The sequence below is a fragment of the Macadamia integrifolia genome, chromosome 10, assembly GCF_013358625.1.
Source record: "Macadamia integrifolia cultivar HAES 741 chromosome 10, SCU_Mint_v3, whole genome shotgun sequence".
NCBI classification, from domain to species: Eukaryota; Viridiplantae; Streptophyta; class Magnoliopsida; order Proteales; family Proteaceae; genus Macadamia; species Macadamia integrifolia.
The window spans coordinates 19,143,494-19,159,651 of record NC_056566.1 but is presented as its reverse complement, the minus strand read 5'-3'; the positions used below and the strand labels follow the sequence as shown (position 1 = coordinate 19,159,651).

General features: G+C 37.9%; 1 protein-coding gene across 1 annotated transcript in view; it reads right to left on the bottom strand.

Annotated features, from left to right (window-relative positions):
* Positions 1-483: 483 nt before the first annotated feature.
* LOC122091883 (small subunit processome component 20 homolog) overlaps positions 484-16,158 on the bottom strand; it is a 30,169-nt gene continuing 14,494 nt past the window's right edge. Inside the window, 21 exon segments of the mRNA XM_042662109.1 lie at positions 484-1,086; positions 1,930-2,062; positions 2,580-3,107; positions 5,626-5,859; positions 6,398-6,677; positions 6,775-8,600; positions 8,682-8,747; positions 8,839-8,964; positions 9,056-9,451; positions 9,561-9,742; positions 9,828-9,964; positions 11,314-11,780; positions 12,432-12,884; positions 13,002-13,263; positions 13,416-13,556; positions 13,670-13,703; positions 13,706-13,849; positions 14,372-14,711; positions 14,816-15,065; positions 15,222-15,414; positions 15,783-16,126. Coding sequence (XP_042518043.1) covers positions 830-1,086; positions 1,930-2,062; positions 2,580-3,107; positions 5,626-5,859; positions 6,398-6,677; positions 6,775-8,600; positions 8,682-8,747; positions 8,839-8,964; positions 9,056-9,451; positions 9,561-9,742; positions 9,828-9,964; positions 11,314-11,780; positions 12,432-12,884; positions 13,002-13,263; positions 13,416-13,556; positions 13,670-13,703; positions 13,706-13,849; positions 14,372-14,711; positions 14,816-15,065; positions 15,222-15,414; positions 15,783-16,126 — 6,793 coding nt within the window. The 3' untranslated portion in view covers positions 484-829.

The window sequence follows — 16,158 nt, the reverse complement described above, 5'->3', positions numbered from 1 at the left end:
AGAATGCATGACCAAGCAACGTTTTTATTCCTATTTTATATGGGAAAAAGATTGCTTCCCCAATTCATGGCCCCTATGCCTAAACACGAGCACACGAATTTTTATTGCCTTGACCTCCAATAAATAGAAGAAAAAAAAACCCATCAATGCCAATGCCTCTGTATGCATTCTCATTATGTAGGGGTCAAAACACAAAGCGAGGCAAAATGATCATCCCACCCAACATGAAACATGAAAATTCCATCCATGATGTTTTTGCACGTCTGTCATACACGATGCTCATGACCTAGCTACTATGGCAAGACTACATTTGTCTTAATGGTAATGGCAAGACTACATCACAGGTCTGGCTGCAGAGAAGGCAGGAAAGGAAACATTCTAATTAGTTTGGGTAGTTGCTTTTGTGGAATAAAATTCTTATTTCCAACTAAAAATAAATGGCATACCAAGTCACAAACAGAATAACAGATGAGGCAGATTCACTAGACAAAATTTCTTTCCCCATAGATACAAGAATTCAGTTTACAATTAATGTATTGCCTCTGCTAAGGGAAGCTGGGTTATACTTATTACATAAAGATCTCATCCTTGTTACTGGGCACTTTCGACAACAATATCCTCACAAACAGTGGAATGGCCCAAATCAAGATTCCGGTAGTCAACAAAAATTAGTATAGATATCCGGGGAAGGATCAGGAAGCATCACATGAAAACTCGTTCCAGATATCCTACACAGGAATATACAAGAGGCGGAAACGAGTACCTGAACACTGAGACTAAACACTCCTCTCAAAAGGGAACTGATTCTAATCTATGTTGGTAACCCTTTCTAACTTCTCCATCTACCTCCCTTCATTGACATTATCTTCCTCTTCTTGTGGGCACTATGCTTGGCCGCAATTCTTAGCTTCCTCTTGGCATTTCGCATGGGGTTGATGACTGCCATAAGCTTTACTTCCTGCTTCCTCTTGTCCCTCTTTGCTTTGAGACCCCTCCTGATTTCATTGTAGACCCGCACAAAGTTCTCATTGCCTAGTTGTCTTTGTATACTTTCACGCACTTTTTCTGCTAATTGCTTGACATCATCTGTGAAACGAGATCACCAAAATATTACATGTAATGGATTAACAAGGATTAAAACTGCATGACGTTATTGCTGATCCTAGTGAACCTGTGAGAAAAAAGTCTTAATCTGCATATAAACTGATGCAAACTGATAAACATGTAATATCTATAGCTGTAATTATTTTTTCATGAGTCCCTAGGGAGGTAAATAAGGTGTCAGATGATCTGACAAAATAAGATCTTGCCGAGTACCAAGCCTAATTTTAATCTCTCCCCAGTTTTCTTGATGTTACCCTTTTCTAACATCAACTTCTCTTCTTTCGTAATTAATATACCATTTTAAAAAGGAAAAGAAAACAAGTGTACAATGAGTGAAGAGACTTAAAGCAGCACATAATGGATGATGTTGATACTGGAAAATAGAGAAAATGCCAGACATTCCTGGCCCCAAAAGAAAAAACAAAACAAAAAACAAAAATGTTTGGATTATAACTGCATCAAAGAGAAAATTGGAAATTAATTAGATGAGAACATTCATCAGAAGAATGACATAAACCAAATCTCAAAGCCTGAAAGCAAATTAGGCAGGCAAGGTAAGCTTCGTTTTCAACATTTCAAACTTCCTCCATCAGAAACATGACTGGAACTTCCCAAAATAAATTATGCCACATGTTAAGGTCTATTGCTTGCCATAGCCAATACAATTTATACACTCTGAACTTAAAAACTATATTATTTCACAATGTTAAGAAAGTAACTCACCGTGACCACCACCATAACTAACAGACGTAATTATTATAGCACAACACAGCTTCTACATTAATTATAGATTAGGTTCAGAAATTAATGAACGTAGAAACTCACCATTAATAACTTTGCCAGCAAATCCTTCACACACTTTATACAATGGCAGTAGCATGTGAAATGCATACTGTTGGCTTCCTTCTTGACCAATCTGAGATGATATCATTCTGAAGGAATTGAAGACAATCTTCATCTGTGTACATAGTATAGAAAAACTGTCAGATGTGCAAAAACAGTTGAGATTTCTTCTTAATCTTGTATGGACATAATTTTGCTCCATTATGACCTAGTGGTCGTGGGTTCGAGTCATGGAAACAGCCTCTCCTCAAAGTGGGGGTAAGGCTGTGTACATTATGAGCCTCCACAGACCCCACAGTGGCGGGAGCCTCATGCACTGGGTATGCCCTTTTTTATTGTCTGAACATAAGGATGGCTCGTTCTAATTAAATTTCATAAAGGTATAAGCCAGGAAAATAAAAATATTGCGGTCTAAAGTCATTTCCTAGATGCGGTACAGGTGCTGGGCTAGGTGATCCCATGTATTTGGCAAGTGCCTAGGTAACCGGGCAATCTCATAGTAGCTTAAGGCCTCTGGGTCACTACCTAGGCTTGACAAAATTTTTGCTTACACTGCAATGGAATACTTCTAATATTATCTTCAAATGAGCCAGCCACTTTGGAAGTTAATACTTATCTCTCTATCAAAATACCTGAATATCTTCCATTTGGAGAGCAATCTTTCCCATTCTCTTGAGCAAAGGAGAGACAATCAACGATTGGAGATTCTCAGTGTTGTCTTGATCACCTTGATGCTTCATAGTGGAAGTGAGGGACACAAACATATCTCTTCCTTTTCTCGAACCAAGCAAGTGCAAAGCCTTAATAAAATGGCCTTGCTCTGGCTGTTGGAGGGAAGACCAGAAACTCTGAAGATCCATGCAGTCCCTTTGTCCCACCAAAGAATGCACACGACATATTGTGAACACAAGATTTTGAGTGAGGATGTTGTTTGCGGAATCATCAGTTAATTGTGCCTTGAGTTGACAACAGAGGGAAACAGCTATTCCAAAAAGTTTACTTGGCTTCATGAGTAACAAATTCTGTTGCTTAGATTTTTCTTTGTTTGCTCGACTAGCCTCTGATGCTGCTGCAAAATATAAGGCTACAATGCGGCTTGATATGTTGCGTAACCACATGTGTGGATGCAAAAGGAATTCAGAAATTGCTTCCCATATCTCCTGGAAAAGAAAGAAGCAGCAGAGGATTTCAGAAAAGAATACTAAGAAGTTCATTACAAGTTTTGAGGTATTTCAATATTCAGGAACCATAAACGATACTTTAGGTAATGAGGAGAAAAGCTGAAAAGGAACCAGCTGAAATTCTGATTATTTCTTCCAGTTTCTAAAGCCAACTTTTTAGGTATTATAGGCCAATGCTTTTTTGTACTTGCTGCATTTTTCTGATTCGTTGGTTTTTTTATTTTCTAGCGGGAAAAAAAAACCTATGGATACATTGATGCAGATGAGTACAATGTTGATTTAAAATTACATGTAATATATGAAATACATTATGGATGCACTGCTTCATTTTTCTGTACTTTTTTAAAAAAAATCTATATTCTAGAAAAAAAAAAAAAAGGTTATGGATACTTTAAACATTGTGCACTACAATTATCATTTCGATGCACAACATCATCTTGGTTACAGCCTTTAACTAAGACCACTTCCAACTACAAAACCTCATCCTTTATACACGATCAATCAGCTGAATCTCGTCGTACTTTTCTTCCCCTTTTATACATGAAATATTTTACATACTGCTTATTTACAGTGTTTGGTGCTTCAAAACTGTATTTTGCATGTATCCATAGCATTTCCATGAGTTTCTTAACCATTTCCAAGTGTATCTTTAGCGCATCTTACGCCTCTCAGATACAATACCACCAAATACCGATACCAATACTTAAAACCTTGCATGTGACACACCCGGCATGGCAGCCCAAATAGCACTCAAATTTGATGCACAAACAAGTCCCATTATCCCCTATCTGTCTAAAATATTTCAGGCCCAAATGGAAACTTCCATGGGCCAATAAATGGTCAAAGAACGTTTTTAAAGTAAGGACTCAATGGAGAAGTGCAACAGTTCAATGGTTGAGAACAAATGAAAAGTCTGATTCTAGGTGGGCCATACAGTTGAATTGACCACAAAAGATGACAAAAAGAAGCAGTCTATCTAACCAAAGTTTAGGATGGAGCATATGGCTCAAAATGAGGCACATTTTGTGCCAAGCCTATCATGAATTCACGTGTATCCTAGGTGTGAAAGTTTGGCCATGGGAGCCTGGTAGACCGCCCCGAGTCCAAACATGCCTTGGCTGGATTTTGCAACATTGAGGCAGGCAAGGGTTTGATTTTTCACGCCCAAAGATAGGATAGGATTGGGACGGGCCAAGGTCGAGGCCTCAGGCTGAGTCGGCCCTGGCCCAATTTTAGGTTATACTATAAAATGTGAATTCACTAAATTGCATAAAAGATATAATTTTTCCTTTTCCTCCTTCACGTAGCTGTCAAGGTGTCTAGGCAACACCAGCAAGGCACCTAGGCAACGCCTTGACAACTATGCTCCTTTGTTTCTACTTTCTACTCTCACTGTATCTTCCTTTTAAGGTTTACAATGGCCAGTGAGCTTCTTCAATCTTCACCGGTCAGCTATGCATTCTCCGTCATCAACTGCAGTTACTCTCTCTCTCTTCTTCTCTCTAGTGGTGGCTCCTTGCCACCCTTGCATCCCCCTTCCCCATCCCCAACCCCTAGTCCCCTGCCTCCTTCCATACTTCAGCATCCCTTTCCCCTCCCTTATGCCCTGTGTTTACCTCCCTCTCCCCAACCCCCATACCCAGGGTCAAGGTCAATCAGCGCCAACCCAGCCTGGCCTGGCCCAATCAAGGCTAATGAGGGTAAGCCTGGGTTGAGGTTTTTAGGCCCTGAATTAGGGCCAGAGCGGGTTTGGGCTAAGCTAAGGGGATCCAAGGTTGGGATAGGGTTTTAAAAAGCCCAACCCAACATCGCACTGTTGAAGCCCTAGTGTATCCTCTTTTTTTTTTTTGAGGGGGGGGGGGGGGGGGGTGTGTGTTCCTCTAGACAGCTAACCCTGGGATCTGTCCAACATTGCTCATAATGTTATAATGCAGCAAGGCTAGCATTCCTCAGAAAATTGTCTCGCATATTCAAGAACTTCCAAGAATGAATTATTTACGCTGAACTCTCACTTTCACAGTTTCACTCTCACTCTTTCTTTCTTTCTTCTTTTAAGAAAAGGGGTCAATTGAGATTCTAGATCATCCACTAGAACTTTTCAAGAAATCAATAATTCATTTCATGTTCAAAAGTATCATTACTTTTTCTATTTCTCAGAGTTAATGAAACTGAAAACTTAAAACAAGTTCTTGTACAAAATTAAGATGATGTGTGGATCTTGTAAACCAGAAATAAAGTCAGGATATATAATTTAATGGCTCAAGTATTGAGATTCAAGAGTTGGGTAAAAAAGTACTTTGCAAAAATTGTGTTTTTCACGACTAATAGAAGTCCACAAACATATCACCTTAGGCTGTGTATATATGAATATATATACTCTAGTATGAATACTGGAAGATTGACAAAGAAATTAAAATAATAATAATAAACACTGATAACAATAATCATCTAATTCAGATAGGAATTTTAAGTCATGCTGTGTTACAAAGCAACGTACCTCGAGATCCCTCTCCAAATGCAATTCTGGAAACTGAAGGAGCATCTTCTCCAACATAACAAGTGAATAGTAAGCCTCCTTCCAGAATGGAATTGTGCCTTCATCAGAATAATCCAGTTGTTTATCTCTAACAACATCAAATGCAGACTTCAAAATGTTTTTAGCCACTGGTAATATATTGTTGATATGTATCTGAAACCCTTTCTTCAACGCTTCAACCAGTAAGCCTAAGACCTGTAAAAAAATGCCATTGTGTCAAACGAAGAAAGCAAAGCCGGCTTTGAGATGCAGGCATTTTTCTGTAACTCTGATAGCAAACAAATATGGATTGATGCTGGGGAATCTTACATGTGGAAATTGAATTGAAAAGGCAAAAGAGTCATGTCACATCAACCAAAACTGGCAAGGTCAAGGCATCAGGCCTATTAACCCTCTCCACATGTCAAAAGAAAACTCTCCTCTATAGAGTTATCAAATTAAATTTTGAAATTCCAATTAAGAGTGTTACAAAGGTAAGACTTAAAGAGTCCAACAGACAGTAAACTCCAATTTGAAGTCCATTCTTGGGATATTTCTAACCCATGTTGATATATGATTTCACAAAGCTGGTGTTCTAACTTTATCCTGCCCAAATAGCTTGATGAAAACATTACCAATCTATGAGAACTTGATCTAGAAATATTAACCTGACCCAAATATCTGATTTTATAAGATTCAATTAATCCTACTTACTAATGTGTATTACTTACAAAAGGAGTTACTGAGATTTTACCTGTGCTGCTGCACTCCATAGATTTTGCTTTTCACTCATATACCATGAGAGAGTATACTCTAAAATAGGATGAAGTGACTGCTGGCTAATTCGTCCAATCAACAGCTTTATCACTGCACCAACCATGGAGCGAACTTTATAATTCTGGTCATTAGCCAAACAAACCACTAATTGAAGAAAAAATACGTTGGCCTGCTCATCAATGACGCTTTTCGGAAATTTGATTATAATTGCATGAAGCATTTCAAGTGCTGCTTCTCTTCCAGAAGAATGTTCATATCTGGGGGAAGAAGAAAAGATCAAATCACTATAAAGACATACGGAACTTAAATAAATAAATAAGATAATACATAAATGTGCAGATTTAAGATCCTTACCTCAGATTTGCAAGAACAAAATCGACGTGCTGTTGTAAGCGTTTCTTAGACAGATGATAGTCAAGCAAGAATTGCAATAGAATTTGACTGCACTTCTTGCGAATTGGTTCTACCAGACTTGTTACCATCAGTTCTGCAACTTGAGTGACAAGATCATATATCTCATGGACAACCAGCTTCCTTCCAACAATTGCCTTTAAAAGTGAAAGGGCCAAAAAGGAAGGATTCCTTTCAAGATCAACAAACAGGGGAAATTGAACCAACATGTGCAGCTGATCACTGGAGAGTGTAATGCTAGTGCTCCGCAGAAGCACTGTTAGCAATCTTAGACAGGACTGAGTCAGAGGACTGCTAGTATTTCCAGATTTCTGGGCAATGTCCAAAAGCATCCTCTTGATATTGTCAGATTGGGAGTCAAGGGACGGTAAAGGCAACCTAATCAATGGAGCAAGACACCTCAGAGCTCCAGACAAGATATCTTCATACTTGGAACTCAGGCAGTTACCAAGCAGTTTAACAAAGGGGTCCAACAAAGACAGCAATTCTCCATCTTTCTTGTCAAACTTCATGTTCTTCAGACGATTTTGCAGTACCCCGAGAGCAAATACAGTAATAAGATGTGAATTTTGAGAAACGTCTGCAATAATCCCCTCAGAGGAATTTCTTTTGCTTCCAACCTCGTAGCCAAACTGTTTACTGGGATTGATGGCCGACGAATCTTTACCTAGCAGATTTTCTTCTGTGATCCCATCTTCAATAAGGCCATACACAAATATAAATAGTTCAGTTTGCTCAACAGAAGGATTGCATTCAATGCCTGCAGCTATGTGATTTAACATTGCTTCAAGTTTTGCTTTCATTTTCGGTGTGAGATGCTTATGCAAGTGAGCTTTAATAGGTGAGAGCAGCTTCAGAGCATGTGTTTTGAATGTAATGTTCTGGGCAATCAGCTTCAGTGTTTCAAAGGATTTACGCTTCTTTGTTTCTTTCATTTTTGAAGCAATCTTCTCAACCTCTTTTTCTTCAGCAACATCCCCCAGAATATCATTCTCTGCGACTGTCAGGAGCTCTTCAAAACAGTAATCCAGCTTTCCAACAACAGGACTCGAAAGACTCTTTGACAACAAATAATTGAGTGTGTATCCCAATACATGTTGCTCATACCCTCTCTTCAGGGTTGCTCGCAAGACTCTAACTATGAACTGGAAATATTCCAGGCCTAGTTCCTTGCAGCAAGCAGCCAAAGCAGACCTTGCTTCATCTCGTATACTCTCCAAGCGATTCTTCAGGAAGTTAGAAATGCGATGAATGATGCTTGAAAGTTGTGAGTCCATGGTGTCCACTGGTAACAACTTTAATAGCTTCAGCACTACAAGGCTAATAGTAACATTGATTTTCCCAGAATCAGTATCCAGCAGTTTCTGTATCTTTGGAAGTACTGTTTTATGAAGACAAGACTGTATATCACTTGGCTTAGTAGAATTAGGACATCTGTGCAACACAAGAGAGGAACCCATTCCAGTGACAACGGGATTTGAAACCTCAGAGGCAGTATGTTCTATCTCTTGGCCATAACAGTTGTCTGAAAAATGAAACTGGTCCAGAACGGAGCATATTAACCGTAATAGAACCTTTTCTTTGTCTGGCTTCAAGGTTATCTCCCTAAAGCATCTCATCAAGAACTCATGGTATGATTCCCATTGCATGTGTCCAGTGATAGAAGCAAGTGTCTCCAAGCATGCATTTCTGATATGTTCTCCCTTTCCATCTTGGACACCAAACAACATGTTGAAGAAGAGAGGGAGAAAAACTTTATTTACAATAATCTGCATGTCATAGCAAAGCCTTAGTACGTCGGCTGGGCAATCCAGAAACCATTTAAAGATAAAATGGGTAAATTTTTTTACCTCTGATAAGTCCCCGGCCCTGATAACGTTCCTGAAACGCAATAACGCTCTTGCTCTTCTATGTTTCTGTAAGAATGAAAGTGAACAAATCAAATGGTTAGGTTACGGAATATTTTGTTCGAATGTTCATCAAGGCAGGATGAGACAAGAAACCCACCTGTAAGTGAAGAATATTGTTGAAAAAATCTACTTCTGCATCTTCACTGCACAGAGATTTAAGTGAATTTAGGACTGGTACTTCTGGAAGCTTCAAGACCATTTCTTGTAGCAAAGCAATCCATTCCTGAAATCCAAAAACCATTCAATAATGAAATCATATCCTGTCCACTTTTTAGGCATGGACATCTTAAAATCCTGAGTTCCAAGATGCATACCCTTTGAATTGAAATTTCTTTGACCATTGCATCACCCATATGCTTCAAAAGGAACTTTTTTATAATTCGTTGAATTGATACGCTAGTCCAACAAACATCATGATCAAGTGTTCCTCCTGATTCAGGCAATTGTTGCCAATTCTGGGCCCCAGAGCACAAAACTTTGGAAGCAAATTGAACAAATGAGAGCAATGAACTGGATCCACATTGCCTTAAGATCAGGTCTTCTGACGACATATCATAGACACAGTGTGACAAGATGACCATAGCATGTTCCTCTCTGGAAATTTCAAAGTACTTCGGGTTGATATTCTCATAAGCACCAACTCTAGTGTCATAATCAACTTCATCTATTTCTGAGGAAGACATTGCATTCAATTCACGTACAAGTTTGGCCTATATTCCAGTCACAGAGAATGATTAAAAACATTGACTAACTTGCTAAATCAAAGAGAATTCATTTTTTCCAAATCTCAAAAGAAAAATGGAACAGCAAAGGTGGTACCAGCGAGACTATGGAGGGATCATTCACAGCGAGAATGTCAAGAAGATCGCAGATTGAGAACCGCACATCCAGTCTAGCATATATAAGAAGCGAAGAGATAGCATTCAGAATTTTTCCTGTAGTTTCACCTCCCAATACTGGTGCAATCTGTCGAATGACTTCCAAACCTTCCACATACTCATCTGCAGATAGAAACATAATCAGTTAGGTATAAAAATGCAATTCAATGGCAATTGATAATAGTGAAAGCTCAAAAATGTTTATCACCATATTTTTGTGTTTTTCTTGCTAGGAAAGGAAGCAAAGTATCGAGGAACGGCCTTGCTGTCAAAGGATCCTTAATATATTTTGACAATAGTTTGAAAATCCGAAGCTCCCCCTTTCCAGGACACTTGAAGAGTCCCCTATTACAGCAAAAAAATGTTAGCTAGAGAGCTCACTCTAGCATAAATTAACAGCTAACAAAAAAGATTTACTATATTAACCGTGATATATGCATGCTGAAAGACAACTCCAGTTTGAAGTTTACAGATATCCATTTTATCGAATCATATCAATGAGAATAGGTGTTTATAGGGGCAGTGATATCCAAAGATAAAAACAGTCATTGACAGAAAATTCAGATGTTAATTTGTAAACAGGCACTTTATTTTGATAGGCACATCATAATTTTCGCACATAACAAACAAATTGTAATTAAGACTCTTCTTTATCACTAGACATATTACAGTGTTGAAGTGTACACAGATGAGGCTGGAGCGCCTAATAATCTATCTTCGTCATTCTAACCAAACCCCAATGGATAAATTAAACCAAAGTCACGTAAGACTTGGGCACACTTTACAGGAAGAACTGCGTCAGTGAATTATATAATTTACTGTAAATTTAAATTTCTAACAACAAAAACAAATAATCACTAAAAATAGAAAAAAAATATATATTAAAATTAGTCCATTAAAATAAGTACAACAAAAATGTTACTGCATCACTTCAGTGGTTTATGGCTGCCACTATCAGGTCAATTGTTCAAGGTAGTATCCCCTTCTGTGCTTTAGTCGGAAATTTTGTAATTCTGATGACCTCAACAAATCCCACACAGAAATTCATTAAACAGGTGATGCTCATGCGATATGAATATGATTAAAATACTACAGCAACTTCAGTTTAGATTCTGACATTTCTATTTCCCCTCACAAATCTCTAAGCTTAGCCTTTCCTGTTTTTAGGGAACTTATTTCTAACATTTCAACCATTCCCCTCCCAAAAAAATTCTGAATACAAATGCAGTGAGATGAACAATTTAAACATCTTCATCCAGGAAATGCAGTGAGATGAACAATTTAAACATCTTCATCCAGGAATTACGATACTAGGTCTAAAACATTAACATGGTAAGATAGACAGATCTGCTGCACTAGGAAGAGTTGTGATTTTGAAGTCAATATAGTTTGGCCAAAAGTTTGATGTGTTGTTTAGATATGTGAAAAAAAAATCCACTTCCACCATCCATGGGCAGAATAAACTAAATGAAGCAGGCAGAAATCACAAATAGGTAAACAGATGTTGTGGATCCATTTGTTTCCAGGTAAAAAAACATGTAAAAGGAAAATTTTCAAGTAAAATCCTAAATTTTTGTATTATTTTTTCTAGCAAATTTTCTTTTTACATGGCCTTTTACTTTGAAACAAATGGAACCTATGTTATTTAACACCAAGGAAAAATCAACACAGAAACACGCTATTAAAAGGACAACCTTCCTGTTCCATTGTGGCACTGGAAAAGATGATGCAAACTGAAGATGAGTGCTTCAAGGTTCGGGAGTAGTACTCTTTTCACCGAGCAATCTTCATTACCATCCAAATCATTATCAAGATTCAGGAGATTCTCAATGAAGCCAAGAACACATGATATAATAGGATAAGATGCTGTTTTCATGGTAAGAATTGAAAATATTGTTGGTACAAGGTTCTCCTCCCTATACAATAGTGAAACAAGAGTGCAGCTTTTGCTCATTGCAACAAAACATGAGAACAATGAACTTGGTCTCTCACTACTAGAACCCTCTTGCTTGAAACCATCAATCAAAGGCTTTACTGCTGTAAAGAAAATGTCCCAGAACTCATTGCCAAAATCATGGTCCCCGTACTTATTCAGAGTGAAAGAAATTATCTTAAGGCAGAGAGATCTCAAATCTTTAAATTGCTTCAAGGCTGTACAAGTCTGCACAAAGAAACAGAGACCAAGTCAGAAAGTATTCACTCTCTTCAACAATTCACTAATACTCATGAGAAGACAGTCTGCGGTGCTCAAAAGGCATAGTGAACTTTCAACCGTCCCATATTGGAAAAGAAAAAAGGTTCAAGAAACAGATTATGCATGCTGAGCAATCTATAATGACAAGTTCATATAAGGGGTTAAAACTTATTAATATTAACCAGGTTATCTCATCCTTGTTAGCTAAAAGTGACTAAGCTGTCCTATTTAAAGCCCTTCTCCAATGCTCCTAATCCAAGAAGATTAAATCTATGAAGATCCCCTTTGTCCTCAAACGACAGAATAAGCTAAGATGAAGTGAAATCAAATTTTCAAATTTCAAACAAAGGCAGTTTGAGCACGTCACAACAAAATAGAATTTAAAAAGGAGATAAATATATACCTAGAAGAAGCAAAGATGAGATGGCTATTAGTCCATTTTATAACTATATTCGTATATTTACTTTTTTCTGAAGTCAACAAGGTATTATTAGCATTGGTAGGCAGTAGCTTCTTCATTGGGTAGTCCTGTATTCCCCAGACTTCACTTGGAGACTTAGCAAATTAACATTTTACAGGTCCTAAGTCTTAACAAAATCAGCATACAGGAAGACTTACCATAACTGGATTTGTAGCTTCACCAACTGTCTCATACACAGCCACCTCATCACTAGAAAGATTACTTCCAAGAGAGGATTCGTTACAGTTTACAAGGTTCGAAGTGCAGCTACCCAATATCCGGACAACACAACCCATCAACAAATTAAGAAATGGTCCAAGATGCAATTCATCAAAGACCTTAAGAATATCTTCAATGACGTGCAAGAATCCATATCTCTTCTTCCAAGAAAGTTTTGCCATGTTATCCGAAGTGAAACACTCTAAAAGATTGGATTCTTGTAACCTGTCCATGGAAATTTTACGGCTCCAAAACAAAGAATTTATATTCTCACTGCCCTCAGGAATGGGCAGTAAAGGCTTAATTAGGAGGGTAAACAAGGGAGGAAGCTCGTCGACATCAAGTTGTGCCAAGAAACAAAGTACTGCCCTTCGATGTTGTATACTTGCATTCTGACAAACAAAGCAGCTCACATTAATTTAGGATCTAATGCTCTGAAGAAAATACAAACAGCATTAGTTCCATAATCCCTAAACGATGAGGAAGGAAGAGTCCCAGTTTATTAATACCTTCCGTGAGGCTAGTGTCTTTAATTTTCTGACTTTAGGTATCAGTAGTCGGATAACTAAAGGAATTAGGTCCACTCTATGTTGTTCTTGAATACTATGAGATTCTCTGGACAAACTCCATGTAGCAAGTTCCTCCCTTAAATTTTTTGAAGCAATCAAATTTTTCAGATGCTGATCATATGGGAGCAAAAAACCATCTTTCCAATTCAATAGGCAATCAAGAACCTTCATCTGAATGTCCGCATCATTTTCATCAAGAAGCCTAGAAAAACCATCAGTAAAATTCAAAGGATTAATATGAGAAGAACTAGTAACATGGCATTTCCTGTTTTCAATGGGACAGCTGAAAAGCATAGGCAGAAAGAGTAGACAAATTGGTATACTTGAATACCCATACTCCAAAATACCACAAACCTATTTATTAAGACATCATTAAGAACATCACTGCGGTAAAAAGATTTAGAGTTCCGCATCAGTTTCAATAAGTTCAACCATTCATTGAGAACTTCCTTCCATTCTTTGCCTTTACAAGCATGTGAGATGAATGACCCAACACTGCAACCCCAGGTATAACATAGATGTTAAAAATGTCAACTGCCAATAAGGTGTGCACATCAAAAGGAAATAAAACTAAACGTCAAAGGCATCAGAGTCAGTGGGGTACATACCTATCAAGATAATCATTACTATAGCCCAAAAACTAAAGAACAAAGGAATAAGTTGTCGAGATCGAGACTCTGAAATAGTTGAAACTTTTTGCAGTGACTTGAGCAACAAAGATAATACTGTTGAGCATGGCGTGCTATTGGAGTCGGACATAAGAAATGAATTAAAGCAATCAACCAGATCTGCATAACAGATTCAAAATGAAAGTTAGACTCTCAAATGGGATAATTATATGATCACTAGTTCGCTGCAGCATCTTTCATTTAAATAGTCAATAGCAGTTACTACTTATAACACTGACTTTTATTTTCATGACTTTTTCCTTCCCCCCCCCTCTTCTTTATAGAGAAGCAAGTATCTTGTTTTACGAACCCAGGGAGAAAGGAAAGACAAAACAGCCCGAGTAAATACAATTGTGAAAGGTAACAAAACTAAGTCCTCTAGTTGAATCAATCATATCTCTCAACTTGAACAAGATCCACAGGATGAATCAAAATATGATTTATTATATTGTAAAACCACCAAGAACATGTGTTCTTAATGGAAACAAGGAGAACATACACTAGCCTCCATAGTGTTTCAAAAGGCAAAAAAAGAAAAGGGAAAAGAAATATATAAAGGACAAGCATTCAAACAGAATTTCCAAAAAGAGGAACAAAAGAAAAGAGAGGAGCTCATCAAACAAGGTAAAAGTTTGTTCCAACCTTTTGACTTGCCAGAAGACTCAACAACCCCTCCCTCGAGCTGATTATGAGAGGTGAGAAACCCCAACTGATACTCTCCAAGATAACAAATGAGCCTGTCCCATACAAGCCTCGTGTATTTGTTGATTAGAAGGGCAAGGCACTCCATTGCTGGCTCCCATAGATGGCTAAAGCGGTTATGAAAAATGCCAATAATCCCATTAAGTAAAATGGGCACATAATCTTCAGAGATTCTATCAGAAGATAGGCCCATCTGTATTCTAGATACCAATACAATAACTTTTCTGCTTGTGGAAATTGAAATAGGGATTGCCTCGATTGAAAGGAGCAGCTGTAGAACCTGCTATTTTTTGTTTGGGCGGGGGGAAGAAAAATAGAAACTCAGACCAACATCACCGATCAAAGGAAACAAACTGGAATGGGCAGAGAAACAAACAGACATACATTACTCCACTGTGTAACTTCACAGCCTGAGTGAGAACCTTCGACTTTCAATTTCTTTTGAGCAGGCTGATCACTGATAAATTGATTGTCTAGAGGTTCATAATGGCACAATATTCGTAGAGTTGAAATTCGAACTTCCTTGTCTGAATGAGTCAAGTTCTCAGCAAATATGTTGATAGCTTCAACAGCTCTCTCAGCTGTAAGTTCAGGATGAAATACTTTATGGCTTGAATCTGCTTGACACGCAGGCCTGCAAGATAGAGAATTTTAGGACCAATAAATCCATAGTTCACTTTACATGAATTAATATGCTATAACCATTAAAGCAGAAATATTGGGGACGAGAAAGATGAAGGAAAGGCATATAGAAACCAAAATAATAGCTTTTAATGTATTATTGCCTTACCCATACAGGGTGTCCAAAAAATCAGCAACAGAAGACAATAATTGGAAACATGACCTGTATCTTTTTGCAAAAAGCAAGAACTTCCCTGTTTCGGCAAGTCCAGATTTACTGCCCAAATAGTATTTATGATAGGAAGCTAAGGCAGCACCAACTAGGCTATGCCAAGTGTGTTTTGGAAGACCTGCGATGCTGTCTGAAAGAACCTCAAGCAAATTAGGTGGCATAAAGCATAAAGAGGAATTCAAACCATAAATGCACAGAGCAGATTTTCTATTTCAAAATATCAGCATTGTACGAAATCATAACCAACTATAAAGAGAAAGGGAGCGGGAAGGTCAGATGAAAAAGAAGTATGATTAAATCAGTCGGCAGGGTGTTCTGGTTGAGGAGAACTCTAACAGAAACCAATAAAACTAAGGGCCCCAACCAAATATTCGGCACTATGTTTTTCGCTGCATTAGTGCATTGTACTGGTGCTCCATATTTAATAATCCTTACAGTCTATTTAGCAGGAACTACAGACTTCTAAAGCCTAATGACATAATCAGAAGTATATCTTACCAGATTCAACTGTCAAAAGTTGATCAAGCGCATCTACTAAACCCATTATTAAGGATGGGTTTTCACTGCTACCAATAAAATCAGGGTAGCATCTCAGGGTCCCCCATAGTGCAGCCAACTCATGGAATTCCGTACTTGATGAACCCCCATGAGAAAGATCCTTTATCTTGTTGATCCAATCACAGATATTCTTCTGCAAGTATGTGCGCACCTTTGAAGACTCCTCGTCAAATGTTACACCTAATGATTTAGAAGATTGCACTTTTGCTTGTAGTCTCTCAACAAACCGCAGCATCAAATACATAACCTCAAATGGATAAGCTTCAATCATATCACTCAAAGCACTGGTAATCCAATTAAAAGATTACGAAAATAA